The sequence below is a fragment of the Phyllostomus discolor genome, chromosome 7 (assembly GCF_004126475.2).
Source record: "Phyllostomus discolor isolate MPI-MPIP mPhyDis1 chromosome 7, mPhyDis1.pri.v3, whole genome shotgun sequence".
NCBI classification, from domain to species: Eukaryota; Metazoa; Chordata; class Mammalia; order Chiroptera; family Phyllostomidae; genus Phyllostomus; species Phyllostomus discolor.
Window position 1 is genome coordinate 62,898,719 of NC_040909.2, and position 27,603 is coordinate 62,926,321.

At 35.0% G+C, this 27,603-nt stretch overlaps 1 protein-coding gene across 1 annotated transcript; it reads right to left on the reverse strand.

The window, feature by feature from the left end:
- Positions 1 to 1,442: 1,442 nt before the first annotated feature.
- Positions 1,443 to 27,414, reverse strand: UBA3 (ubiquitin like modifier activating enzyme 3). Its single transcript, XM_028518194.2, is given in 19 exon segments — positions 1,443 to 2,239; positions 2,563 to 2,617; positions 2,711 to 2,774; positions 2,892 to 2,922; positions 2,925 to 2,991; positions 3,316 to 3,397; positions 3,482 to 3,518; positions 3,999 to 4,052; positions 7,842 to 7,955; positions 8,094 to 8,196; positions 11,241 to 11,396; positions 11,684 to 11,748; positions 12,087 to 12,130; positions 17,672 to 17,752; positions 20,281 to 20,363; positions 24,011 to 24,091; positions 25,335 to 25,455; positions 27,113 to 27,154; positions 27,341 to 27,414. Coding segments are annotated over 19 exon segments (1,389 nt in total). The 5' UTR covers positions 27,361 to 27,414; the 3' UTR covers positions 1,443 to 2,150.
- Between the last annotated feature and the right edge of the window lie 189 nt (positions 27,415 to 27,603).

The window sequence follows — 27,603 nt, forward strand, 5'->3', positions numbered from 1 at the left end:
GTGTCTTGCCAGCAGTAATTGCAAACAAAGAAAGTTTGGGAAGTGTACTCGTCTTAGCGATTGGTCTCAAATGATTACTTCCGTGTTAACTTGACCTTAAAGAGAAACCCTGGTTTTGGATTTTTACCTAAAACACTGGATATTGCCTAAAAACCTGCCCCACCTCACCTGGTGGAAGTATAAAGCCATTTTCCACAATGAGTTACAGGCTAGAATAAGGGTACAAAGGGCACCTCCCCACACAATACAGGTCCACTCTCCGCCGGTCAAAACAAACCTGGGAAGCACTAAGCCTATTACTCTATTAATATATACTATGGCATATTATTTAAAATACAATTGTTTTCTGCATGCACTCTTCAAACACTTAACTATATGAAGAAATCTAACTAGTGGCCTTCCTAATCTAATCAGTGGCTATGTTTAGTTTGGCACCTATAAAGGTAAAATCCTACCAATATTTAAAAGCCAACTTTCATATAAAAACACAAATTCCCATTGATTTCGAAAAATAAGAATACCAACATGGAAGACTCAGCTGGCATGGTTGTCCCTTTTGACAATACCTTTTACTCCACTTGACCACAGACATCACTAATATTACATTCTCTTATTACACACTCCCGTGCTGTGATTATTTATCTTAACTGCCCATCCTTTCCCTAATATTACATTCTCTTATTACACACTCCCTTGCTGTGATTATTTATCTTAACTGCCCATCCTTCCCCACTGCAAGGAACCAAGCAAGCCATAAGGAACTATTTTTCTTTAAAAATCCCTCTTCCAGGACTTCTAATTGTATGGTTTTTGGATAAATGACCTAAACTTTCTACAACTATTTATTCAATTTTCAAATGGAAATACTGTCACATTCGCACAAGTCTACTTTGAGAATTATTATTGTACCTGTATAAAGTGCTAAATGTTAGTTCCTTTACTTTCAAAAATTTATACTGAATCTATAATTTTTTAAGTAGAGAAATTTATCACATGATTTTATAATGAAACAAATTATTTGTCAACATGGAACTAGAAAGAATTAATGAAAACTTAACCCAGTGATATGTAATTACAAAGCCTCTGAAAAGAAAATTGCCATCTAAGTCAAAGAGAGAGGACATATACTACATATTCCCACACTGAGATACTTAAATTCATTTTCAGCACTTATGCTTGATTTTCTTTTAAGACTTAGTTTTGTGTTTTTTTGCAGGGTTTGGGAGGAGGCATTTTTTAAGAAATCTTATATAAAAATATAGTTATTCCATTTTTATTATAGTATTATGTTCCAGCAAATTAAATTAAAACAATTGATATTTACTGTAGCAAAAGGATTAATTCAGGGGCCATAAAAATTTTGTATTAGTCATTTTGCTACACATTTAAAAATTATTCTACACTACAGAACTATTTACTATCCTTAATACATTTTAAAAAGCTTCAGTGAGAAAAGTAGACAATATATGATTTTATTAATAAATAGTGCAAAAGCATCAGTGATAACTGTTTAAACATTAAATTCTTTTAAACATCTATGTCTTGGCTTTAATGTTGTGCGTATTGGCCTCTATAGCACTGCAAGTAAACACATGAAAATATTTCCCATTTCCATGCACAGATATTCAGTTCTAACACCATTACAAATTATTATGGACAAGGTAACCTTTGCAAAAATTAGTATTCATTTGGACAGCCACCATTAAATGAATATTAAACAAGCAAAATGTAGGCTATGTTCAGTATACTCCAGATGTCAAGTTATAACTTTTAATGTTATTTAAAACTTAGTTTTCTCATTTTCTCTAAACGGACATCTTTTGTATATGTGGGTGCTCAAATGAAAACTGAAGAATGCATTCTTTACCATAAGAACAAACTTCACACACAAGAGAGTGTTTGCCTCCTCTAAAAGAAGCAATGCAATTGCTCATAATCTCTCTCTCCAGGCATCATTTCCCATATTAATGAAAATACTTGCAAGCACCAACTCCAAATTCTGTCTTCAAAAAGAGTGGTTCATTATATTCAAACAAAAAAAGTCAAATTCCAGCAACACTAATGCTAACAATGAATCAATTAAAATTTTTTTAGCATTCACAAAGTATAATATTTCCATCAATTTTCTATTATGTACAGATTTATTTTCCTTAAGAAGTAAAATGAAGTTTGAATAGTACAGTCTGTGGTGTGGTGACATCAGCAACTGCCAGTTCTTGCCCATCAACAAGTCCCAATTCTAAAACAGAAAAAGTATAATTAACCCAAGCCACAAAAAAAAAAAAATGAAAACCTCAACAAAAATGATAACACACAGATAACACAAATTATAGAATATTATGGTTGAGAAAAACATCAAAAATTCAGTTCTCTTTAATCAAGGCAATATTATATTTGATTGTTTAGAAATGTTTATGCATTCTACTAAAAGAGCAATTCAATCACTATTTCTAAAATATAAGTAATTATGATGATGTCATTTGAAGGCCTTATGAGCAAATCTAAAAGGATTTGTTATTTTCACCAAAAAAAGTTGATTAGTAATATACTCATTTAAAATACCTTTCAATGTCTTGGAGAGATTTGGCCTTGTTCGTTCTTCAATAGAAGTTACTGACTATAAAGCAAAATTATTTTAATGTAAAACACAGTAAATGAAATTGAATTTCTAATATAATTGTAAAAGAAATACAAATAGAACACTTATCACCTGTAAGTACAGTGTTCTATTTTTTCCCTCTAATGTGGCTGTGATGGCTGGAGATTTCATCTGCCTAAATATAATTATGAGAAAAAAAATCAAAGATCACTTTAAAAAAATAATTCTCATTTTAAAAGTTTTAAAATCTCAAAGTTATTTCTACAACATAACAGAAGTGCAGAATACTTACAGAGAAGCACTATTGGTTAGATAATCCAAACTTCCTGTAGTTTAGCTGATGGAGAAAACTGAATATTTTGTGGAAGCTGGCTACAAGCTGGGCAATTTTCCTACATATATAAAACACAAATCAAAGGAGCAATGCACCAATTATAGTCTCTTATAATAATGAAATAAAAACGAGGCTGTTTTATAACTATGCATATTAAACAAATGCTTTAAAACCTATGCATTTCATAATGGACCATTTTTCCTAATTATTTTGCTATACAGTATTTATTTCAAACTATACTACAAAAGACATATAGTGAATAGGATTCTGGAAATTAGAAAATACTTAGGGTATGAGCAATTTCATTTATATTCCTAACCAATAATTAGTATTTAAAAATCAAGGTATGCATGATCAAAAAATTTTTCATTAGTATACTAACCTTTCTCTCTGCTTCAAATGTGTATGTGTACAGTCCATCTACATCATTGAATACCAAGTAATTATTAAGGGGAATATATGCACTGTAAAGAAAAAATGTCCATTATTTATATAACTGAGCCAGAACAAAACAGATTTATATACATATTAAAAATAAAACACATTACCTTGTGGCTATTTTAAAAACCTCAGTGGCACACACAGCTGAAAAAGGGAGGAAATAAAGGTGCCTTAACTCAATGAAAATTAGACAGTTAAAATTAGGAGTCTGTTAGAAAGTCAATTATAATTCAGAATAGATAAATTTACAGGGTACTGATTAAACATATATTAAATATATACTCTGATGTTAAAAAAACTGAAAAAGTAACAAACTTTATTTTTGTATAATCCATGTGATAGAGTAACATTATATGTTTTCCTTCCTCTTCCTCAAATTAATTAGCAGTCTGTTACAGTGATTAAAAAGAAATGGTATGTATGAAAATGTCTGCTTACTACAGAGCACTTTGTGGTATGAAATACCTTACCTCTTTTGGATAGCTTAATTATACCATCCACCTAAGAAGATACCAAATTCCTGTAACACCAGTTTTCTGATATAAAGTAGCTACAGAAATATCAATTCAGATACTGAATCAAAAACTAAAGAAAAAAAATTAAGTAATGGCCTTTTTTCCTCACCTGCAATAACTGCATTTGTAGAAGCTACTGCAGGAATGATTCGTTTCACTACCCCTGAAAAAATATACTAATTAAAACATGATCATTTCTTTTAAAAAGTAGGTATCTTAAGTTAAACAACATGATTTATTAAATACCATTTTCCAGATTTGTCAGGCTTTCAAGTCACAAAAAGGACCTAATTTTAACCATGAAGCAATCTTCTTCCACATTCCCATAATTTTTTGTAGCATGTGCAGAATCTTAAGAAGTTACAGTAGCAAGAAAAGTAAACCCTTCCCTGAGCTTCATATAAAGATTAGACCATAATATCATAATAGCTAACAATTAGAGTGCTTACTGTGTTCTAGGCACATTGTGAAATTTAAATAGATATTACTGAATTTTTGCAATATTCTTATGTTAGTCTTACTACTCCAATTTTAAAGACAAGGAAAATGAGGTTGAGAAAAATTAAATCACAACTCCACCTATACATCTAATAAGTGATGACAATGGTATAATGAAACCCAGATCTCCCCAAAGTGCATAATCTTAACTGATACATTATATAATGCCATACTCAGTAAGGTTTTAGTAAAGTATAAAAAATAAGAGTTACCTTATTTTTCCTTATATAATTTCAGCCATTTGATTCACAAAGCTTTACAAACAAAACAAGGGTCCTTAACTTATCTCCATTTCACTCTACAACTTGCACTACACAAAATAGTAAACATACTTCTCTATTTCTACCCTACTTTTTTACATCAGTATTCACATTATGAATGAACAAAACTCTACCTTAAACAATTTGGGGGGCATTTTTTAGTATTATTTATTTTATTTTTTCCATTACCATTGATTGAACCCCCTTATACCTCCCCCTCCCTCCGCAATACCTTAAACAATCTTTAAGCACAAATAAATATTCTAATTTATAACTATATTTAAATTGTTCATTACAAAAACTTCAAAGGAAAGTAGCCATATTAATTATCTTGGAGTATAAGGGAACAATGAAGTTAAAAACTTCAGAAAAAAGGCAGATATCTAAGAAGACAGGAAAAAAAGTTGGTTAAGTCTGGAAAGCTGTTTTTAAAAAGTTAATTCTGACCATATGATTAAGTATAATTTCAGAGCAGGAGAAGAGGGAGGAGCTAACCTCATGATGGTTAACCTGGAGGTTCACCTGTGAGCCACATATAATAAGACACACTGAGAGAAGGAACACGTAGTCACAAACAGTGAGGAGTACAGGGGACACTGCCTAATAAAAGCACTGCCAAAATGATAGAGACTCCCTGTACTCCCAATCCTCAAAAAAGCTGAATTTCATTTCTCATTTTGCTTCTGTACTCCTCGTCAAGGCTCTCAATCATCAGGCTGCAAAGCATACACCCTGCTCAAAGGTATAGAAAGATGAATGAGACTACATATGGAAATGAATTTCCATTTCTGATCAGGACAAACTGAATTCATTTGTTAATTCAGACAATTACCAAATGTGTACCATATGCCAAACACTGTTCTAGGTGTTATACAAAAAAAATGAAAGTTACCTGCTCTTATAGAGCTTTCATTCTGGTGTGGGAGGTAACACTCACTAGTAAAAATATTAGAAAATTTCAGATACTCAAGAGTTCTACAAAGAAAGTAAAACAATGTATTTGTTAGAGTTGGCAATGCTGGGATGGTCAGGGAAGACCTCTCTGAGGAGGCAATAATTTGAGCTGAAACCTAAACTTTAAGACCCAGTCAAGCAATAACCTATGCAAAGAGTATTTCTGTAAATAGCCAGGGCAACGGCCCCAGGGTAGAGATATATGAGAGCATAAGTATGAAATATTCCTTGCATAGAAAAATAGACTAACATTAGTTTTAAACAATTATAAAAAAGGTAAAATAGTGGATGACTAGGACATCATTTTCAGTTGAATCATCAGAATAACTGGCTAATTGAGACCTAAGGGACAAGCAGCCAGACTGGAGGGGAGCCAAGGAAGACCAGTACAGACGTAAGAATTAGGAGTATTTGAGCTCTAAGGTAGGAATGATCTTGGTTTGTTAAAGGTACACAAAGCAGGTCAGAATTCGGGGGGTACAGGAAGCAACAAGGAGTAAGTAAGAGTGGAATTTTCAAATGACATTAATAGAACATCAGTAAATATAAAAAATAATCACAGAAGAGAAATAGCAGATTTTCAAAAGCAAGGCAAAGTTCTTTCTTAGGAACTTGGCAATGATCTTGGACAAAATTCTATAAAGGATGAACTGTGAGTACCTGGAATAGGAAGCACTGATCACTAAGATTGAGCATTATGACTATTTATTAAGACAAGACATGATAGACTTGTCTCACTTACTTCCTTTGACTAGCTTGGCAACCGAAGTAGTAAAACATTTGGAATGGTCTTTCATAACATCTTGTGAACAAGACAAAGAAATATGAAGTATTCAAAAAGGTCTGATCAACGAAATGAGATAAAACCTAAAATTAAAAGTCAGAAGTATGATTCAGATGTCAATTCTCTGCCAGTTCAGTCTTATTAAATTTAATTAACTATGTGGAAAAGAGATAAAGGATATGATTATCAAAACAACAGCTGAAATGACAGCTGAATAGACAGGTTGGCAGGCATAAAAGAATATATAAGTGAGAAAACAGCAGGTTGAATTTAAGAATAAATTTGTAAGAGCCCATACTTGAGTACAAAAATAACAATACTACCAACCCCAAACTACCACTTCTTTAACAGGCAGATGTGGCTCAGGAACTGATATGTGGGAAAGACTTCTAGATTTTAGTGGACAATTATCTCAAAAAGTCAAAAGTATAGGACAATGTAAACAACAAACAAAAAAAAAATCCTGCTCTCCTCTAAGACTGTATCAAATATCAGAGTTATCACAAGGCTATTATCCAAAATAAGATCATTTTAGACATTCTATGCTGCATTCTAACCATTTTAAGGGAAACATGGATAACCAAGATATAGTTAGAGAAAAACAACATAATAGGGACTTAAAGTCATGCAACATGTCAGAGGATTAAAGAAATTAGGGAGGTTCATGGAAGTGATAAAGATTTAGAAGGAATATGCTCACTGTTCTCAATGTGTTAAGTGCTAGTACTTAAAGGAAATCACATTTATACATATACGGTATACCCTAGGACAATACTCTAACCAAACTAAAGATGGAGATTTCTGCTCAATATATAGAATAACTGTGTAACAGCCTTGTCCACATGTGGAACAGATTGCCCCAGGAGAAATAAATTGCTCTTCAGTGAAAGATAAAGTGCATGAGTTGACTTGGATGCATTAAGATCTCTTCCAATAAGTAAATAAGATCAAATGATTTTATTCAAGTCCTCCTAGCTAAGTAGTAGCATGGATTCTGCTGAACTCATTTACTTCCTACCAACTTTGGGGCACCTGAAAACTATTATTTCCATGGTACCTTTACTGAACTTCAAATGGATGGTACTGTCTAAAATCACTTATGGTACTGTCTAAAATCACATCAGTTATTTCCTCCAAAGCATCTCCAACCAGTAAAAAAAGGATCATCCCAGCCCTGGCTCGCATAGCTCAGTGGATTGAGCACGGGCTGGGAACCAAAGTGTCCCAGGTTCGATTCCCAGCCAGGGTACATTCCTGGGTTGCAGGCCATAACCCCCAGCAACCGCACATTGATGATTCTCTCTCTCTCTCTCTCTCTCTCTCTCTCTCTCTCTTTCTCTCCCTCTCCTCCCCCTTCCCTCTCTAAAAATAAATAAATAAAATCTTTAAAAAAAAAAAAAAAAAAAAAAAAAAGGATCATCCCAAGATCATCACTCATGACAATTCACAAACTTACCTTGAGTGAGTCTGTATGTAACGCCCCTAATACTATATTGTGATGCTCTGTCTAGGGATTTTTGGAAAATCCACTGAATATGATCAGGATCATCTCCATCTAATGGAACCCCTTCTGTTAGGAGAAAAAAAGAAAAGGAAGACAGAAACATGTAAATATGAATCAACTTCTTTTTAATGTAATTATCCAAATGAATAATATAGATAAATAAATACTTTATGTGATTCTAGATTATGAAATTAGGTTCATTACCTCCAAAAGGTTGCTCCTTAGGCCACTGCAATATCCTTACATACTCAATACAGTGCTCTGGTAGCCTGGGCATAGATGCAATGGTGCACATGGGAAAATTGACCTAAAACCACAGTTTGCCCTTTTTAATGGATTTAAAACAATGAATTATTTTTAAATGTAACTTCTAGCTATGATCTAGTTGGCAGCAGTATTTTATCATTCAACTTAGCTTTCCACTTATAGAAACAAAACTTTTATGCCATTAACATTTCTAAACACATCTGAGTCACTTCACGTAGGTTGATCTACCTATAAATTAGGTTTGCCCTATGTAAGTTTAACTTAGGATGTGAGAAAAAAAGTGCTGAATAATTTCTCAAATATAAGCACTTTGTTATGTTTACCTGATTTAAATCTGAATGTATAAAATAAAAGCAAGTTCAAGTAATTTCAAGTAAATACTCATAAAATTATTTATACTTATAAATCAAAATTTCAGCTGTCCTTTAAAGTAGGTATGAAGATGAAAGAGTCCCATCTTTGGAAAAGTTATTTTCATCCCTCTTATCTTTATTTTCCTGAAACAATCATAGGCAAAGACCAAAGAAAACAGATTATAGCTCTACCTAACATACAGTTTTAAAATGGATCCCTTGAGCACAGCACCCATTTATGATAAAAACACTGAGCAAAGTGGGAGTAGAGGGAACATACCTCAAAATAATAAAGGCCATATATGAGAAACCTACATCCAGCGTCATACTCAATGGGCAAAAACTGAAAGCTTTCTCCTTAAGAACAGACATAAGACAAGAGTGTATGCTTTCACCCACTTCTAATCAACATATTATTGGAAGTTCTACAACAGCAATTAGACAAGAGAAAGAGATAAAAGGCATCCAAATTAAAAAGGAGGAAGTAAAACTGTCACTGTTTTCAGTTGACATGATAGCATACCTAGAAAACCCTACAGGCTCCACCAAAAAATGAACTGAACTAATAAGTGAATTTGGCAAAACAGCAGGATACAAAATCACTATTCAGAAATCTAACACATTTTTATACACCAACAACAAAATATCAGAAACAAAAATCAGGAAAAAAATCCCATTTGCTATAGCAACAAGAAAAATGAAGCACTTAGGAATAAACCTAACCAAGGAGAAAAGACCTGTACTCAGAAAACTACAGAACACTAAAGAACGAAATCAAGGAAGATACCAATAAATGGAAGCATATACTGTGTTCATAGATTGGAAGAATTAACATCAAAATGGTCATAATACCTACCCAAAGCAATTTATCGATTCAATGAAATCCCTATTAAAATACCAAGGACATATTTCAGATACAGAACAAACATTTCAAAAACGTTATGGAACCATAATAGCCTCAGCAATTTGGAGAAAGAAGGACAAAGTAGGAGGGATCAAAATACCTGATATCAAACTATATTACAAAGACACTGTAATCAAACGGTCCAGTACCAGCATAAGAACAGAAATATAGATCAATGGAACAGAACAGAGAGCACAGAAAAAAACCCATGACTCTACGGTCAATAAATATTTGACAAAGGGATCAGGAGCATAAAATGGAGTAAATATACCCTCTTCAACAAACAGTGTTGGGAGATCTAGACAAGTAAATGCAAAAATATGATACTAGACCACCAACTTACACCATACAAAAAAATAAATTCAAAGTGGATAAATGACTTAAATATAAATCGTGACACCATAAAGTACTAGAGGAAAACACAGGCAGTAAAATTTCAGATATTTCACACAGCAATATTTTCAGTGACATATCTCCTAGGTCAAGGGATATAAAGGAAAGGATAAACAAACAGAATTACACCAAATTAAAAAGCTTCTGCATGGCTAAAGAAAATGGCAGCAAAATGAAAAGGGAACCAAACACAGGAAAATATATTTGCCAATGATACTTCCCACAATGGTTTGATCTCCAAAATATATAAAAAAAAAAAACTCATACAACTCAACACCAGGAATACAAACAATCCTATTAAAAAATGGGCAAAGGACTGAACATACTCTTCTCCAAAAAGGACATACAGAGGGCCCAAAAACTTATGAAAGGATGCTCAGCATCACTAGCCATCAGAGATGCAAATTAAAACCACAAAGAGATACTACTTCACACTGGTCAGAATGGCCATCATTAATAAATCAACAAACAACAAGTGCTGGCAAGGATGTGGAGAAAAGGAAAACCTAGTCCACTGTTGGGAGGAATGCATACTGGTGCAGCAACTGTGGAAAACAGTATAGAATTTCCTCAGAAAACCAAAAATGGAAATGCCTTTCTAACCAGCAATTCTACTGCTGGGATTAAGAATCCTGAAACACAAGTTCAAAAGAATCTATGCACCCCAATGTTCATAGCAGTGTTATTTACAATAGTCAAGTGCTGGATGGAAACATCCTAAGTGTCCATCAGTAAATGAGTGGATGAAAAAACTGCAGTATATTTACACAATGGAATACTACACAGTAGAAAGAAAGAAGGAACTCATACCCTTTATGACAGACAGCATGGATGGAACTGGAGAGCAATATGCTAAGTGAAATAAGCCAGGTGGTAAGACAAATACCATATGATCTCACCTATAAGTAGAACCCAATGAACAAAACAAACAAGCAAAAAAGAACCAGAGACACAGAAAAAAGGAATAAACTGACAGTGACCAGAGGGGCCATGGAAGGGAGATAACAGGGGAAAGGGGAAGGGTGCAGTCAAAGAATATGTATAAAGGACTCATGGACATGGACAGCAGGGTAGGAATTGAGCGTGGGAATGAGGTAGGGGAGAACAACAGGGGAAGAACTGGGACAACTGTAATTAAACAACAATAAAAATACGACAAACAAAATCACAAAAATGCATCAATCCTTTGTTCCCTACTCTTCCAGTAGAGAACTAATACAAGTAAATTATAAAGCAATAGTATAAAAGGGCGATATTTAGTCTACACCTTTTCTCAAATACAAAATTTCCTATTTTATCATTTTTCTTCTTAGCATGATTTTTAAAATATAGTTACCCCTAATTAAAAATCATAAATATTAAATAAACTTAATATTTCAACACTAATTCCATCCCAATAAACTATAAAACAAATGGAGGTACTTTCTGGGTTACCTGTGGTGGATAAAGTTCCAGTGTGCATTCAATGCAAGCAGTCATTCCAGGAAGAATCACCCGGGCATTCCCTTTAAAACCTTCTGTCCCCCCATCTATCAAAGGGACAATGGAGCTTGGATCTAATGCACCATCTTCATAATTTAGGAGAGATATCTAGGAAAATTATTTAAAGGGTTTAAAAGGAGAGAGGGATAAGAATTCAAAAGAAAAAGCATGCTGTCAAGTAATTCCACAAGTCAATAGCATGACTGAGTACTAATATATCAAATCAAGGGATGATAATATTAGTAATTTGCAGCCTCACCTTAAGATTAATAACTAGCAATAAACAATAAAATCTATGAACTTAATGGAAATTAAGTAAACTGATTTTTTTAAAAAAAATATGATGTGCAATTCTAATTTTCAGTGTTTTAAGAGCAACAGCAAGAAGTCTTTACCAGCATGCCATTTATCCATCTTCTGGCTATGATGGAGTCTAGTCCACATACAATTATATGAAATTCTACGAGAAAAAAACATGCTAAGTTTAGTTTTTTTAAATGCCACGGTACAACATAATTTATAAGAAAACACACACACAGAAACACACTTTTTACTATAATACATACACAAACACACACACATACACAACACACTTCCCAATCCCTGAAAAATCCCTACTCAGGTCAGCACAGAAAAACGCAGGTAATGGTGTCAAGCAAGATTTAAAACAGTGGCACTCTCTTTTCAATCCATCAACAACCTTACTGAAAAGCCAACACCAAGAAATGAAAAACAACTGAACAGCCTTCAAACTAGCAATTAAAAAATAGTGATTTTAATTTCAAGTGAACAACTTACGACGATAGAAAGTGTCGTTAAAATCCTGGATCTTGTTGAAATGTCTGCATATAAGTAAAGGAATCTGAGCTGCTGAATGTGACAATACCATAAGAAAAAACTTATACATATATATTTAAAACAAGAAATAGATCTCAAATATTCAAAGTAGTAGAATTCAAGGAACCTGACAAAATGAACACAACCCACTTTCTGACAAAACCTCTTTTCTAACACTCCTCCCCCTAACTACTTAGTCTCATCCCTGAACTCCCAAATCATTATATTCATGACTCTTGTTACACTTTCTGCTCTGCTTTAATTTTTGTATAAAAGTGTAAGCCTGGGAATGCAGAATGTGTGTATTGTCCACCATCAGCATCAAGCCAAGAGGCAATCAACATTTGTTGAGTGAAGGGAATGAGCACATCAGATTTCCTACTGATCTGGGTCATTTTAAGAGTTACTGAATAGCTAATTAAAAATAAAACAAAATGAACCCTGGGAGTTTCCAAAGACAACTTCTTCAGTTGCCAATGACTTGTTATTATTGATTTTTGGGAGGAAGATGGTGATAAGAGGTATGAATTCTTCTTCTCATTTACTCAGTCTCCAAGCCTCTCTCTTTTACCCAATCAAGCCCTGTCAGCAGTCTTCCCCTGCCTGGAGGCTGCAAAAGGAATCCCATTCAAAACTGGATGGGTATGAATCACTCTTAGCACTTAATATTTTAATAGCATATATGTGTGTAAAACATTTAAATTTTTTCTAACAGAGCAATTTAATATTTAATAATATATAAATTATACTTCTCTAAAATTACAATAAATAATCCATTAAACTTGTACTTTAAAAGCAAAACAGAAAAAAGAACAATATACAATTGCTGTAGAATTTTTTATCCTGGCCTGTAAATACTGCCATGAAAAATAAATACAATACTAGCCCTTGCCCATTCAGACCTCTATTCCTTTTGAAGCTAGGCAAACAGGGGGCACAAGCTGAAACTTAAACAGAAAGGTCAAGAAAACCCAAGCAAACACTAGAGGAACAATAGAGAAGGAACCAAGGAGCCAGACCAAAATATACCATCTCCTGGATTTCTATAAAATACTCAGTTTCCCAGATATAAAAAATGGGGATAAACACAGTGGTTTTTCTCCCTAACAGGGGCCTGTATTTATATCTTTATACTTTTTATTTTGAAATATTAGATTCACAGGAAGTTGTGAGATGGTGTAGAGAAGTCCTGTGTTTTTTACCAGGTTTCCCTCAACTGTTATATCTTACAATATCAAAACCACAAAAGTGACATTGGTACAAGTATGTCTCATTCTGTCATTTAAACACATGTAAATTTGTGTAATTACCACCCTAGACAAACAATATCAATCAGCACAAAGATCTCCCCCCTGCTACCTGTTTTGAGTCACACCTTCCCTCCCACCACAATGCCTAACTTCTGGCAATTACTTATTTGTTCCCCATTTTGTCATCTGAAGAATGTAATATAATTAAAAATCATACACTATATAATCTTTTCAGATTGGCGTTTTTCATATAGCATAATTCCCTTAATATCCATTGAAGGTGTTAACATTTTGCTTTTGGTGCACTTTTATTGCTCAGTATTATTCCACAGTATAGTTGTATCACAGTTAAACTATTCACCTATTGCCTGATGTTCTGGTTGTTTCCAGTTCTGGGCTACTACAAATAAAACTGTCATATACAATCAAGAACAAGTTTTTATGCAGACTTCAGTATTCATTTTTCTGGGATAAATGCCCAGGAATGAAACTACTGGCTCATATGCCAAGTGTATGCTTAGATTTTTAAGAAACAGCCCTGGACATGTAGCTCTGTTGGTTAGAGCACTGTCCCAATATGCCAAGGTTGCAGTTTCAATCCCTGTCAGGGCACACACAAGAATCAACCAATGAATGCATCAATAAGTGGAACAATAAAGCGACAACTCTCTCTCTCAAAAGAATAAACGATCAAACTATTTTCCAGATACCTATAGTGTTTTACACTGTCCGACAGCAATGAATGATCTAGTTTTTCTGTACCACTGCCAACATTTGCTATTATTTTTTAATATATTTTATTGATTATGGTATTATAGTTGTCCCATTTTTTTCCTCCCCTTTGTCTCCCTCTTCCCTGTACCCGCCCTCCACCATTATTCCCCCACTTTAGTTCATGTCCATGGTTTGTACATGTAAGTTCTTTGGCTTCTCCATTTCCCATACTATTCTTAATCTCCTTCTATTTTGTACCAATCATTTGTTTCTTATTCCCTGTACGTTTTCCCCTATTCTTCCCCCTCCCCCTTGATAACTCTCCATGTGATGTCCATTTCTGAGATTCTGTTCCTCTTCTAGTTGTTTGCTTAGTCCATTTTTGTTTTTCTAGGTTCAGTTGTTGACAGTTGTCATTTTACTGTTCATATTTTTGTTCTTTTTCTTAGTCCCTTTAACATTTCATATACTAAGGGCTTGGTGATGATGAACTCCTTTAACTTGACCTTATCTGGGAAGCACTTTATCTCCTCTTCCATTCTAAATGATAGCTTTGCTAGATACAGTAATCTTGGATGTAGGCCCTTGACCTTCCTGACTTTGAATACTTTCCAGCCCCTTCTTGCCTGCAAGTTTTTGAGAAATCAGCTAATAGTCGTATGGAAACTCCTTTGGAGGTAATTGTCTTGTCTCCTTTTCTTTTACTGCTTTTAAGGCTCTCTCCTTTTCTTTAACCTTGGGTAATGATGTGCCCTGGTGTGTACTTCCTTGGATCCAACTTTTTAGGGCCTCTCTGAACTTCCTGGACTTTTTAGAAGTCTATTTCCTTTGCAAGATTAGGGAAGTTCTCCTTCATTATATTTTCAAGTAAGTTTTCAATGTCTTGCTCTTCTCCTTCTGGCACCAAGGTTCTCATGTTGGAATGTTTAAAGTTATCCCAAAGGTTCCTAAGCCTCTCATTTCATTCTGTTGTAGTTGAATGTTTATTTCTTCCTTCTGGTCCAAACCACTTATGAGTCCCAGTTTCCTTCCTGTTACTGCTGGTTCCCTGTACATTTACTTTACTTCACTTTTCATAGCCTTCACTTTTTCCTCTATTTTGCAACCATACTCAATCATTTCTGTGAGCATCTGATTACCAGTGTTTTGAACTCTGCATCTGATTGGTTGGTTAGCTCTTCATCGCTTAGCTGTATTTTTTCTGGAGCTTTGATCTGTTCTTTCATTTGGGCCATATTTTTTTTGTCTCAACATTGCTGTTACATAGTAAGGGGTAGAGCCTTAGGTATGCACCAGGGCAGGGAAACCCACATTGCTGCATTGTGACACTGTATGTGGGAGAGGGGTCCAAGAGGGAACAGTGCCACTTCCTCAGCTTTCAGTCACTTCCCCCTCTACCTGGGCCCTTCTGGTGTTGATTCCAGGATGTGGTTTTGTGTAAGTTCTAGGATCCTGTGGGTCTCTCCAACACACCCTCCTGTGAGGCTGGGAGTTTCTCCTCATGCCTCAACCCTTACAGGTTTTTTTAGTCAAGAGGTTTTGGGGCTTTATTTCCGGGCCCTAGTACTCTGGGTTGCACAGTCTGTCTCACTCCCCTGTTGTTTCTCCTGGTTTATCCACACACAAATGTGGAACTGCCCAGTCCACCAGCCGCTGCCTCACCCACGTGGTCCTCCAGCTGCAGCCTTGCTGCAAGTCTTCTCCACCCCACTGCCTGGCGCGCCCCTCCTACCAGTTTGGTTGAGTATTTCTTCAACTCCTTGGAGTTCGACAAGTTCGAACAGTTCGAACTTACAGTTCGATTTTCTAGCAATTCTGATTATTTTTTGTTTTTAAATTTTTTGTTGTCCTTCTTTTTGTTGTGTGAGGAAGCAAAGTGTATCTACCTATGTCTGTATCTTAGCCAGCATTTGCTATTATTATAATTTTTATTTTAACTAATCTAATAGGTGAGTGCTAATATCTCAATGTGGTTATAATTTGGATTTCTCTTACAGCTAGGGATGTTAAACATCTTTTCATATGCTTCTTGCCATCTTCTTTGGTGAAATACCCCTTCATTTTTTTGTCTGTTTTCCAATTACATTATTTTTATTATTGAATTACAAAAGTTTTTTATTCTAGACACAAGTCCTTTGTCAGATATCTGCTTTGTATTTTCCAATCTACAGCTTGCCTTTTCATCCTTTTAACAGGGTCCTTCACAAAGCAAAAGTTTTTAATTTTGGTAAAGTTCAATTTATTCACTGTTTTTCTTTTATGTATCATGCTTTTAATCTGGTCAAAGATACCTCACCAAACCCTAGATCCCAGAGATTTTTCTCCTATGTTATCTTCCAAAGTTTTACAGTTTTACATTTGACACTTAAACCTATGGCCCATTTTGAGTTACTTTTTTGTAATTTTGATGGTTAAGATTAATTTTTTTACCTACAGCTATCCAATGGCTCCACCACAATTTGTTAAAGAGATTATCCTTCTTCCATTGACTTGTTCATGTACCTTTGTCAAATGTTTGTTGGCCATACTTGTGTGAGGCTATTTCTGGCTTCTCTACACTGTTCTAATCTATGTCTTTCTCTCTGGCACTACACAGTCTTGATTATTGTAGCCATATAATAAATCTTGAAATTAGATAGTAATTCCTCCTGCTTTATTCTTTTTCAGCATTATTTTAGGTATTTTTTTGTCTTTCTGTATCAATTTTAGAATAATCTTCTCTGTATTGACAAAAAAATTTCCTGGGATTTTAGTAGAAATTGTGTTAAACTTGGACACAAATTTGGGGATAAATGACATCTTTACTATGTTGAACTATCCAGTTCTTAAACATGGAGTATTTCTCCATTTATTTAGATCTTTGATTTCTCTCACTAGCATTTTGCAGTTTTCAGCATGGATATCCCATTTTTATTTTATTTACACCTACAGGGGTTTTTTTTTAATAGTTGTAAATGTCATTGTATTTTAAATTTCATTTTCCACATGTTCACCACTACTGTAAAGAAATAAAATTGATTTCTATATGTTGACTTTGTATCCTGTGGGATTTTCCATATATCAAGTCCCATCTCCTGAATTTCTATAAAATACTAAATGTTCTCCTGATCCAAAGGTGTGAAAGCCAAGAGAATATGAATACTTCTTTTTAAAAACATACTTCTTATAAAAATATATTGATTCTGACACAACTTCCATTTGGTTAATAATATACTGAATTTCTGTTCTGTCTGCTACTTTAAAGAGACACAGACTAATTGGATCCAGCTTAGGAACTTACAGTCTACTACATGAGACATGCAACTGATACAGAACTTAAAGGCAACAATGCAGAATAAATGACAGCAACCGGCTACAGAGCTTAATTTAAAAACTAGGGCAAAAAAATTATATAACCTTAAGACTGGAAGGAGAAAGGAGACAGAGCAAATTATTATCAGCAGATATCTAAGTAATAACTTACTGCTTCTATCTTTTTCCTTTTGCTTATCTGTTTTCTCTATGTTAAACATGTCATTTATAGTAAAGAAAAAAAAACAAAAGGTTCAAAAATTAAGCAATTTTTTTTTGTCAAAAGGATACGGAACTACGTTGCAATTAGGTACTCTGTCATTTAGAAATTCTGCAGCAACTTCAGCTTTAGGTCTTCCAACATCTTTAGGCCTACAGGAAAATTACACTTAAATTAGCATTCATGATGTAAATCTACATGATCTACATAATTTCAAACATAAAAATGTCCACGATGAGTTTAATTAGAGGATATTTAGAAGAAATATTTTTATCTGAGTATCTATGATGAATAGTCATTCAACACTAAATGTCAACCCTTTTGGATATTCCAAATTAAGTAGTTATAAACACTGACAATTCTAAGTATTTAGGTGAAAATGTGAGGATTTTTCCCCCATGTAGAGCATAATTGTAACAGGTTTCCCAGCCATTTCTCACTGTGGCATTTCCGAATGTAAAAAAATGATCCCAGACCTAGAGCCTTTTGAGTATCTGTCCTGAATCCCAGAACTTCAGGGTGTTACTATGCAGGTCTTGGCTGAAATACACAATGAAATTCATTCTAGGGATGCAAGAACCTTCATTTATTCCCTAAGTGGTAAATTTTGTGTTCTATAAGAGACCATAACCACATTTTTGAAGAAGGAATAATTCCAAAGGCATTACCTAAAATTGCAAATGTCTCCAACATTTTCAAGAAGCTAAAAATATAAGGCCTCAAAAGATCACTCCCAGGTAATAATCATAGCTATATATAGAAAAAGACATTAGTTCTCTCTTTTATTCTCAATGCAAATGGTATTTTTTTACCTTAATATTTCCTCATTCTCCTCACAGAAATCATTCCCTCATACATACATAGTATGTACTTCATTATTACTTTTTCACAACTTATTTTTTTATATGCATAGGTCTATCATACCCACTAGCTATGAACACTTGGAAGAAAATGACCATATTCTTACCTCTTTATATTCCTTTATATCTAAGCATAGAGTAAAAACTTTTAAAGTAGTGAACATTTTTAGGAAACAATGTACTTATTAGAAATACCTTATTTAAAATTGCAATATTAGAGCCCTGGCTGGCATAGTTCAGTGGATTGAGAGCAGGCTGAGAACCAAAGTATCGCAAGTTCGATTCCCAGTCAGGGTTCATGCCTGGGTTGCAGGCCAGGTCCCCAGTGGGGGCCATGTGAGAGGCAACCACACATTGATTCTCTCTCTCTCTTTCTCCCTCCCTTCCCCTCTCTAAAAATAAATACATAAAATCTTTTTTAAAAATTGCAATATTAAAAAATTACTTTAACAGGTCATTTTTCTTCTCTTCAATAAAGCAGTGTTCTTTTTTTGTTCAAAACTTCTGTTAAGAGTTTTATTCTTTGTCCTAACTTGCAATAGAAAAGGCTCTAGCATACATTAGTCAAGGAACCTGATTTCAGTATTGCATTCAACTACAGTAGACACAGAGCTCTTCAGGTATGTAAACAGGATAAAGTAGACTCTCAAGAGTCTTTTAAGTTGTGGATTTTATGTGCTTTCACAGTAGATCCAAACAAAATAACTCCTAGATTGTTTTTGCAGAGATTTTTGCTAATTTACCATTCCAGAATTAGGGAATCAGATTGTTCCACCTTAAAATGCACCTTGAATAAAATGGCTTTTCGCACACACCATCCTTGCAGGACACCTTGGCCTAATTATTTAACCTTGAAAACAAGTATCTACCTTGAAGGTTACTCTGAGATTAAATAAAGGAATATGAAGAACTTGCTTAGAAAGTACTTTACACATCCTAAGCAATCAATACATGTTAACTATCATTAAGATCATTATTATTTTAGCCACAAATTAAAGGGCATGATAATTATTACCATAACCAATTAATTCAGTAGTGTTTTTTTAAAACAATTATACACCAAAATTTGTCAGACCAACAAGGACGCCCAAACTTTTCTATGGAGAAGGGAAATATCAAGGGTTAAAAAAAATAAAGAAAACAAAAAAAGTTAAATGTAGAATTCACATTGCAACAACATTTCATTAATTTGACTTAGTTTTACACATCCTTCAATCTAAGAAATTTTACAAAGATAAGGCAGAGGTTTTGTGCCTATCCTAAAAGTTAATTTTATCATTTCTGCTAACCTAACCTTATCTTATATTCCCAGGACAAATTACTTTTTGCTAGTATCCTAATCACTAGAGAAAGAAAAAAAGTTCATTATCTCTCCATATCTGCAATTCTTTAATTGACAGATACTGTTATCTAGACACTCAAACCCCTAAATACTATTTGCTGAAATTCACTAATGACCATTTCTCAGGTCTACATAAGTACACCACTTCCAGTTTTCAAAATTATCACTAACAAACCATTCCCAGGTGATTTTGTAATTTCATGTTCCATTTCAAATGCTCCTGGTGTTCTCTCCTAAACTTTTCATTTCTTTTCCCCTTATATAAAAAGCTCAAACTCCATTACGACTTCATTGTCCCAGAGTCAGCACTCAAATTTTGGCTCACGATCCCCCCCGCCGCCCAATATCACTAGGGCCTAATAGTCTAGCTACTGTTCTCTTATGAAATCCCCAAGAAGGCTGAACTCTGTGCCTTCAGAGCACAATCACCCCAAAATCACATACTTTTTAGAAATTTCTGTTAGACATTAAAACTTACCTAAATAAAAACTGCCTATTTAGATTGGAAACATCTATAGTGTCCATGTCTATAACATGAATTTGTCTAAAACCAGACAATGCCTGTGGAAATAGAAAAATCCAATTAAGCAGAAATTTCCTCACATTTAAAAAATGAGATTTGTTTTCAATGTAGTCTTAAAGCTACAAATTCTCAATAATAAATTCTGCAGAATCATATTTGATAGTTAAAGAGATCTACAAAGTATATAAATTTTTGTTCTTGGAAAGGTCAAAACTGTGTAACTATTCAATTTTAAATAGTCTATAACCAAAAGAGGATTCAAAATTTCTAATTGTTTTATAATCTTATAAACACATCTGTAAAGTTTTGTTAGTTTGCTGCTGCTAGATGCTTTAATTTTACTTGTTTTACTAATTAACTGTACTTAACTATTTTTTTCAGAATATTGTTAAAAGCAAATCATACAAGCTTTATCTTAGTTTATGTAACATTAAGCATGCCATGATTCAGAAATAACTGTTATAAGATACATATCATAAACAAACAACATATAGGTACACTGCACATGTAAAAGAAATACCTTGAAGTACTGAGTCAAGAACAAGCAATCACAATAGCTAGGGAAAGCAAAAAAACTGTTGTGTTTTAATGATAAGGCCAGGCATTCTAACAGTACAACACTGCTCAAATTTACCAGCAGAAGCAAGATTGAAAGAAATTAAGTTACATTCATTAATTATGCCTTTCTGGTCTTGGTCAGTTTAAGCGATCAAATTAAGTCACTTGTCAACAATTTCCCAATTTTTCTGCCCCTATGGTAAAAAGAGATCCTCAAAAGAGTTGTCCATACTTGCATTCTCAAACTCCCTCTTGAGCTCACTCTAAACGTTCACTTGCACCATTCCACTGAAAACAGTTCTTCTCTAAGTCACCGGTGAACTCCACACTATGTTGCCACCTCCAATGACCTTACCCATCTGAGTATTTGGCCTTGTGTGGATCACTTCCTCAAAACACGTTCTTCACTTGGTCACTATACTCATGAGAATTTGAACACTTTAAAAATTGGTTTTCAGTTTACCAGTTTCCCTTCTACTTTATTGGCTAGAAATACAGAATGCTCTTATGCTTAGTTCTGGTGATCTCAATTTTATGAGCATCATCCAAAAGACATCTCAAACTCAACAGTTTCCAAAACCAAACTCAACCATTCTTATTTACCAACCACACCAAATCTGTCCTTCTCCCAGGCCCCTCCTGTTAGTGAATGCTAACTCCATCTTTCCAGTTCCTCAGGGCAAAAACATAGTGATGTCATCCTTGCCTCCGGTCTTTTTCCCTCTCATGTCCCACAACCAGTCCATTAGTAAATCCTATTGACTCCATCTTCAAAACACATGTATCACCTGACTCCCTCTCACTACCTCCAGTGCCACCACCATGTTATAGGTCACTGTCCTCTCTGATCTAGGTGACTGCAACTCCTGACTAGCCTCTCAGCCTTCTCCTCTATTCTTCCTTTAGTCTTTTCCCAATACATAAGCCACAGTGATCCAGGTTAAAAGTCCGGTCAAGTCAACTCACCTGCTTAAATCTCTCCAATGACTTCCTGACTAGGAGTAAAAGGCTAAGTCCTTACAGTAACCTCCAAAGCCTTTTGTGATATTCATTTCCAGCTCCTCCAGCTCCCATTAGCTCTCTGATACCCTCTGAAAATGCTGACCTCTAACCCACTTCTGCTTTACCTATAAGGACCTCCTTGCCGCCCTAGAATATAACAGTTATGCTCCTACATGACTGTTATAGGGACAGCTTTTTCACCTGCTGTCTCTCTGTCTAGAATGTTCTTGTTCACCTCTGCTCAAATAGCACCTTTTTATAAGTCCGATCCCTTTCCACTTGGCTACCTATCTTTCATCTTTCCTCTCTAAAACATTTATTACCATCTGTCAAACTATGTATTTTACTGGTCTTTTTTCCCTCCACTAAAATGTAAGCCAAAAAAAAAAAAAAAAACACCTGTCTCTATTGTTTAATGTTGTATCAGTATCTCTAGCATCTAAAATAGTGCCTGGCATATGGGGTAGGAGGCTCAATAAATATTTACTCAATCAATAATATTAATGTCACATTCTTTTCTTCAGAATGAGCCTTGGAGGGGTATACAATCCATTTTGAAAAAGATGTGTATCTCTTATGTACTTATGTCTGTAAAATTGAAAACACTTAGTTTTCTTCTATTGTTAAGAGAATATTACAATTCAATGAATAACAAGACCACTCCTAAAGTTGCTGATGACTACTCTTCAGATCTAATCTCCAATTACTGTACCTTTAAAATTAGCATATACCTCATTTGCAAATAACAGCTTCAAATGGAAAAAGTCAAACCACCCTTCCTTTCTACAACTTTGGTTCTTACACTGCTAGAGTATTTATATCTGATAAGGTACTATCATGTTTGGTACCGCCAGAGTATATCATACACATGGCTATTTATATTGTGTGAGAGTTGTCTCCCCAATGAAACTTCAAATTCATTAAAGACTGAGGCTGTGGTAATTTACAATCACCAGAGATCCCACCACTTGGTACCATGAAGTATACTGGATTTTTGCAGTTTCACTAGGAGTGACATTAGTACTCCCTAGCAAAATTAATGTGGCTGTTTATATTTAAACTTTAGCCCCATGATCAACTTTTTGGGTTGTTCACCTGATTCTTTTATTTGCTTGATTTTCTATGGAGTCCAATCTAGCATTTCCACTTTTCTATACACCAATGAGAAGCCTGGCATATATCAGCTCTCAGTCAATTGTCCTTCTATCCATCTTCACTAAATAAACTGTTTTTTTTTCTGTTTTGTTTTTGTTTTATTTTGTTTTTTGAAAAAAAGCTACCTGGGCCCTAGCTGGTGTGGCTCAATGCATTGAGCACCAGCCTGCAAACCAAAAAGTCGAGGGTTCGATTCCCATTCAGGGCACAGGCCTGGGTTGCAGGACAGTTCCCCAGCAGGGGGCTCAGGAGAGGCAACCACACATTAATGTTTCTCACTCTTTCTCCCTCCCTTCCCCTCTGTCTAAAAATAAATAAATAAAATCTTAAAAAATAAAGAAAGAGCTATTTGTTAAGTTATCAGAAGTCAATGAAACAAATTAACTAAACCACTACTTATGGATTTCCAACCAGTATACCCAACAGTTTCACTAAATAATACCCTCTCTTAAATGATCCTCATTAAAAACAAATTAACCTATAGTTTAGTGAAAAGAATGCTTGACTAAGTATTGATAACCTTGATTAGATTCCAGGCCTATCACTATCACTATAAATCAAAAAAGTTAGGTAAATCATTTAACCTCTCTGAACTTCATGTCTCCCTCTATATAAAATAAGCCAACGCCCTAAAATGGGTTATTTTATGGAACAAAAGAAATAATAAATTCTTTCCAGTTGCTTGTTAAAATATGAATTACCAGTTTTGTTATTTCATTAATGAGCACTTTGCAAGAGGAAGCAGAAAGATCTCTTTGATAAAGAGCAAAGAAATAGTAAGACTTTGTGTCAAAGACTTTATAGTTGAGAAGTTTAGATTTAACTGTTTGGAATATGACCTGCTACACTTATCTAACAAAAGCTCAAGATAGGTTATTAATCATAATAAAGAAATTTCCTAGTATGACAGAAAAGGAAAATTACCACAAAAGAGAAAAAAATACATATTAAATATATGTATATATATTACCAGATTTTTCAGGAGCTCACATCCTAAGCCGCCAGCTCCAATGACTAGAACTTTACATGTATCTAACAAAAACTGGAGAGACTGTAAAGAATGAAAAAGCATATTAAAACCTAGTTATAAAAAAACATAAGTTCCATCACTATACCAGGCCATAAAATAGTTTCTGATATTTCCATGAAAAATGCAAATGAAGACCAAGAGCAGACTTTCTATTTAACAAATTCATAAATTTCTGAAGAACATAGAGCCAGAAATTCTATGACCCTAATGATTTCAGAGCATTTCAATTTCGATGTTTTTAAATTGATGTTTATTGTATGAAATTAAAAGGCTATTTCTAAAAAGAAAAACTATGCTACTTATAAGTTATCTGTTTTTAACCTTGAAAGGGGATGGAAGGCATCAAATTCATTATTTCACTGACTTCCTAAAAAGAGACAAATGTAAAAATCCTAAGAACAGAGAATCAAACAGTGCACAAAGTGTTTAAAGGTCTTCAGGAAGGAAAAAACAAACGTGAAATTCTTAGAAAATTACATATCAACAGAAATACTATTTGAAACAATCACTTTAACAGCATTATCTTAAACAATCAGGCAAAACAAAACTCAGAACCACAGTCAAATAAGGTGGGTCCAAAGAAAGGCAGAATATTGTCAATTCTGTCCAAAGAAACTAAAGGAGAAAAAGTTATTTAGATAAGACATCGGTAAAATGCAAGAGCTTATACCTTTAGGAGTAGCACAATATTTCCATTTCAAAATAATAACCCTTTATAAAGACAAAATGACAAAAATTTACTATAAAGAATACTTCTTTCTACCTTGTAATAAAAAAGTTATATCTAATTGAATACTTGCTTTAAGCCAAACACTATCTGTCCAAAATTCTATTCCTGTTAAACAGCAGTCACATTTTTTAACATGCAATTAGTTACATTCAATCCTAGGATGCTCTTTTAAACTAAATTTCAAAATTTAAACACACATCTATATTGCTATCAAAAATTTCTCATAGCAAAACTAAAAAGGGAAGTGTCTCAGAAATCATTTTAAACTGAAATTCAAAGTGACGTATAACTTAAGAGTTTTAAATGAGATTAGTTATTTTACTCAAAAAATTTCAACATATTACATGAGAAATGTGAAAATGACTCAAATATTAGCCATTCAAATAAAATCAGTTGCAAATACTCAATTTAGTATTTCAAGGTAAGTTACACATTTGTATTAGTATTTTTATTATAAGAGCAAGTGAAAAAGAAAGCATTTAATTTTTGAAACAAAACTATAAGAGGAGTTATTTAAAAATAAATGTTTCTCACTTCAGTGCTCGGTTCGAAATCAGGGTGTGTGAAGGGTCCAGATCGCTCGAGGAACTTCTTTACATGGTTCCAGCGACCTTCCCAGTCTCCAATGTCCCCACACCCACCATCAACAGCCATTCTGCACAGAACACAGTAAATTCAGCTGCAAAGGTCAGTATGAAAAAAACCACACCTACAACTACTGTGGTTTCCCAAATGAAATACAGAGCTGCTCAAATAAAAAGCGTATTATTTAATGTGATTATACTTATGCTTTTAAATTTTTTCTTAGCTATTAGAGTTCATTGAAAGTTAAAAACTACATGTGTTTGATGAAATAAATCAGTCTATGTGTTTCTGGGTTCCTACAGCAAGCCAAAATAAAACTTAGGATATTGTTTAATCAAAAAGAAATGGTTTATAAAAGATCACTGTGAACTTCCCTAAGGTGTTCCTTCAATACACCTGGATCGGGAAATACCAGTTGTTAGAGAAAAATAAATATATAACTCTACTTGCAGAACTGTGATGTTTCATATCTAATGTAACTCATCTGTCCTTCCTAAGTTTGAAAGATATAACTTAAATATCATTTTTGATGAGAGGAACTCTCACACGCTTTTATCTGAAACAGAGGTCCGGATTTTCAAAAAACCTCTTTAAATACTATAAGGTGTTTTTTATTGCCACTGTACACAGAAAGTTTTAGGCTACAATCATACTGCAGGTAAGCATTATTGTCTAGAAATCTAGAGCACACAACTGAGTGTGTCCTAATGCTGGAGTCCTCTAACAAACTAGTAATCCATGTATTTCCCACTCCGTACAAAATTTATGTTGAGTTGTAATGTTTTTAAAAAAAGTTTTCATATTTCCTATAACCCAACATCCACGTTCAAATGTATTAATATCCATTTCTACAAAAGGGACGGAGAAGTATTTCCTAGCAATAAAGACCTTAGGTTTTGATATGATAGCTGGGTTTGATTCCACAATTAACTGTACTGTGACTGACCTTGAGCAGATTACTAAACAGCCATAAACGTCATCTACAAATTTTTACAGCTACATAAGGGCAGAATGAGAATATAGTAAGCATTCAAACTTTAACTGTCATTTTAAGCAAAAGCGGAAAGTAAAAGAAAGGCGGGAATGTGAAATTAACCTTGTACCGCCAATCCTCTAGCAATTGACATTCGACTTTCTGAGGGCGAAAACTAGACTAAAGCTCTGCTACTGGGATTTGGCTCAGGAATTAGTAACTCACCACACCCACCGCAAGAGTACTTTCGTCCCCTCCCGAGTAGGCAGGAGCAAAAATTAAAAACACTGTTTACCTCTATCTCATGGCATAAAACTAAGAAATAGGGTGTGTAATAAATGGGCAAAATAAGCTCTTTGGAGTCAACACTCCCTTTTAAGAGCCAATTATTCTGCAAAAATAATTGATGTGCTTAGTCCGATGCCATAGAAAGTTCTCACACAAAGTGCAATTAGAACTGTTTGTTTACGGAAGGCCAAAATCAGCCCGGTGTCCTTTTGTGTGTTCATGTGAGATTCTCTTTTCACAGGGTCACGTCTCTAACCACTGGGATGTTGGAAAAGGGGGCGCCAGATGGTCCCGCTAGACCTCTTGGTCAAGCACCGGGCGGGCCCGAACGGGACCGAGACCTCATGGCCTGCGCTCCGGGTGCCCCCTCCCAGCCTCCCCGGCCCGCTGCGGCTGGTCCCCTAGGCCTGGGGTGAAGGGAGGCGGGGGTCCCCGGAGAGGGCCCCGGCCTCCCGGCAGCACTAACTTCTCAGCCAGCAGCTCCTCTATTCTCCTTCTTTTCTTCTCCCTAAAAGAAAGAGAGAATAAAAGAAGGGTCAGCATCACGCTACACACTGGGCGCCGCGAGAGGATGAGGGGCGAGGGAACGGGGCGAGAGAGTGGGAGGACCCCGGGTGGCGGCGGCCACCGCCCACTGCCACGCTCACTCACAACCCAGCCCGGCCCAGCGCGCCTGCAGAGCCGGAGTACTTACGGCTCCTCGCCATCCGCCATATTGTTCTCCGCCTCTTCCCAGGTAGCCCCACGGCAGGAGGGGCTAGGCGTTGGAGCGGGGCCGGGGGTGGAGACTGCGCGGGAGGGGCGGAGGCAGGGACAGAGCGTTGGAACGCGGCTGGTGGGGGCGGGGAGGTCTCGTTGCTCCCTGGGGCTTTAAAGTCCTGCGTTGTAATTATGAACTTGATAAACTACCCTTAATTGCCTAATTCTTATCCGGTGTGTAATGTTGTTATGCCGCTT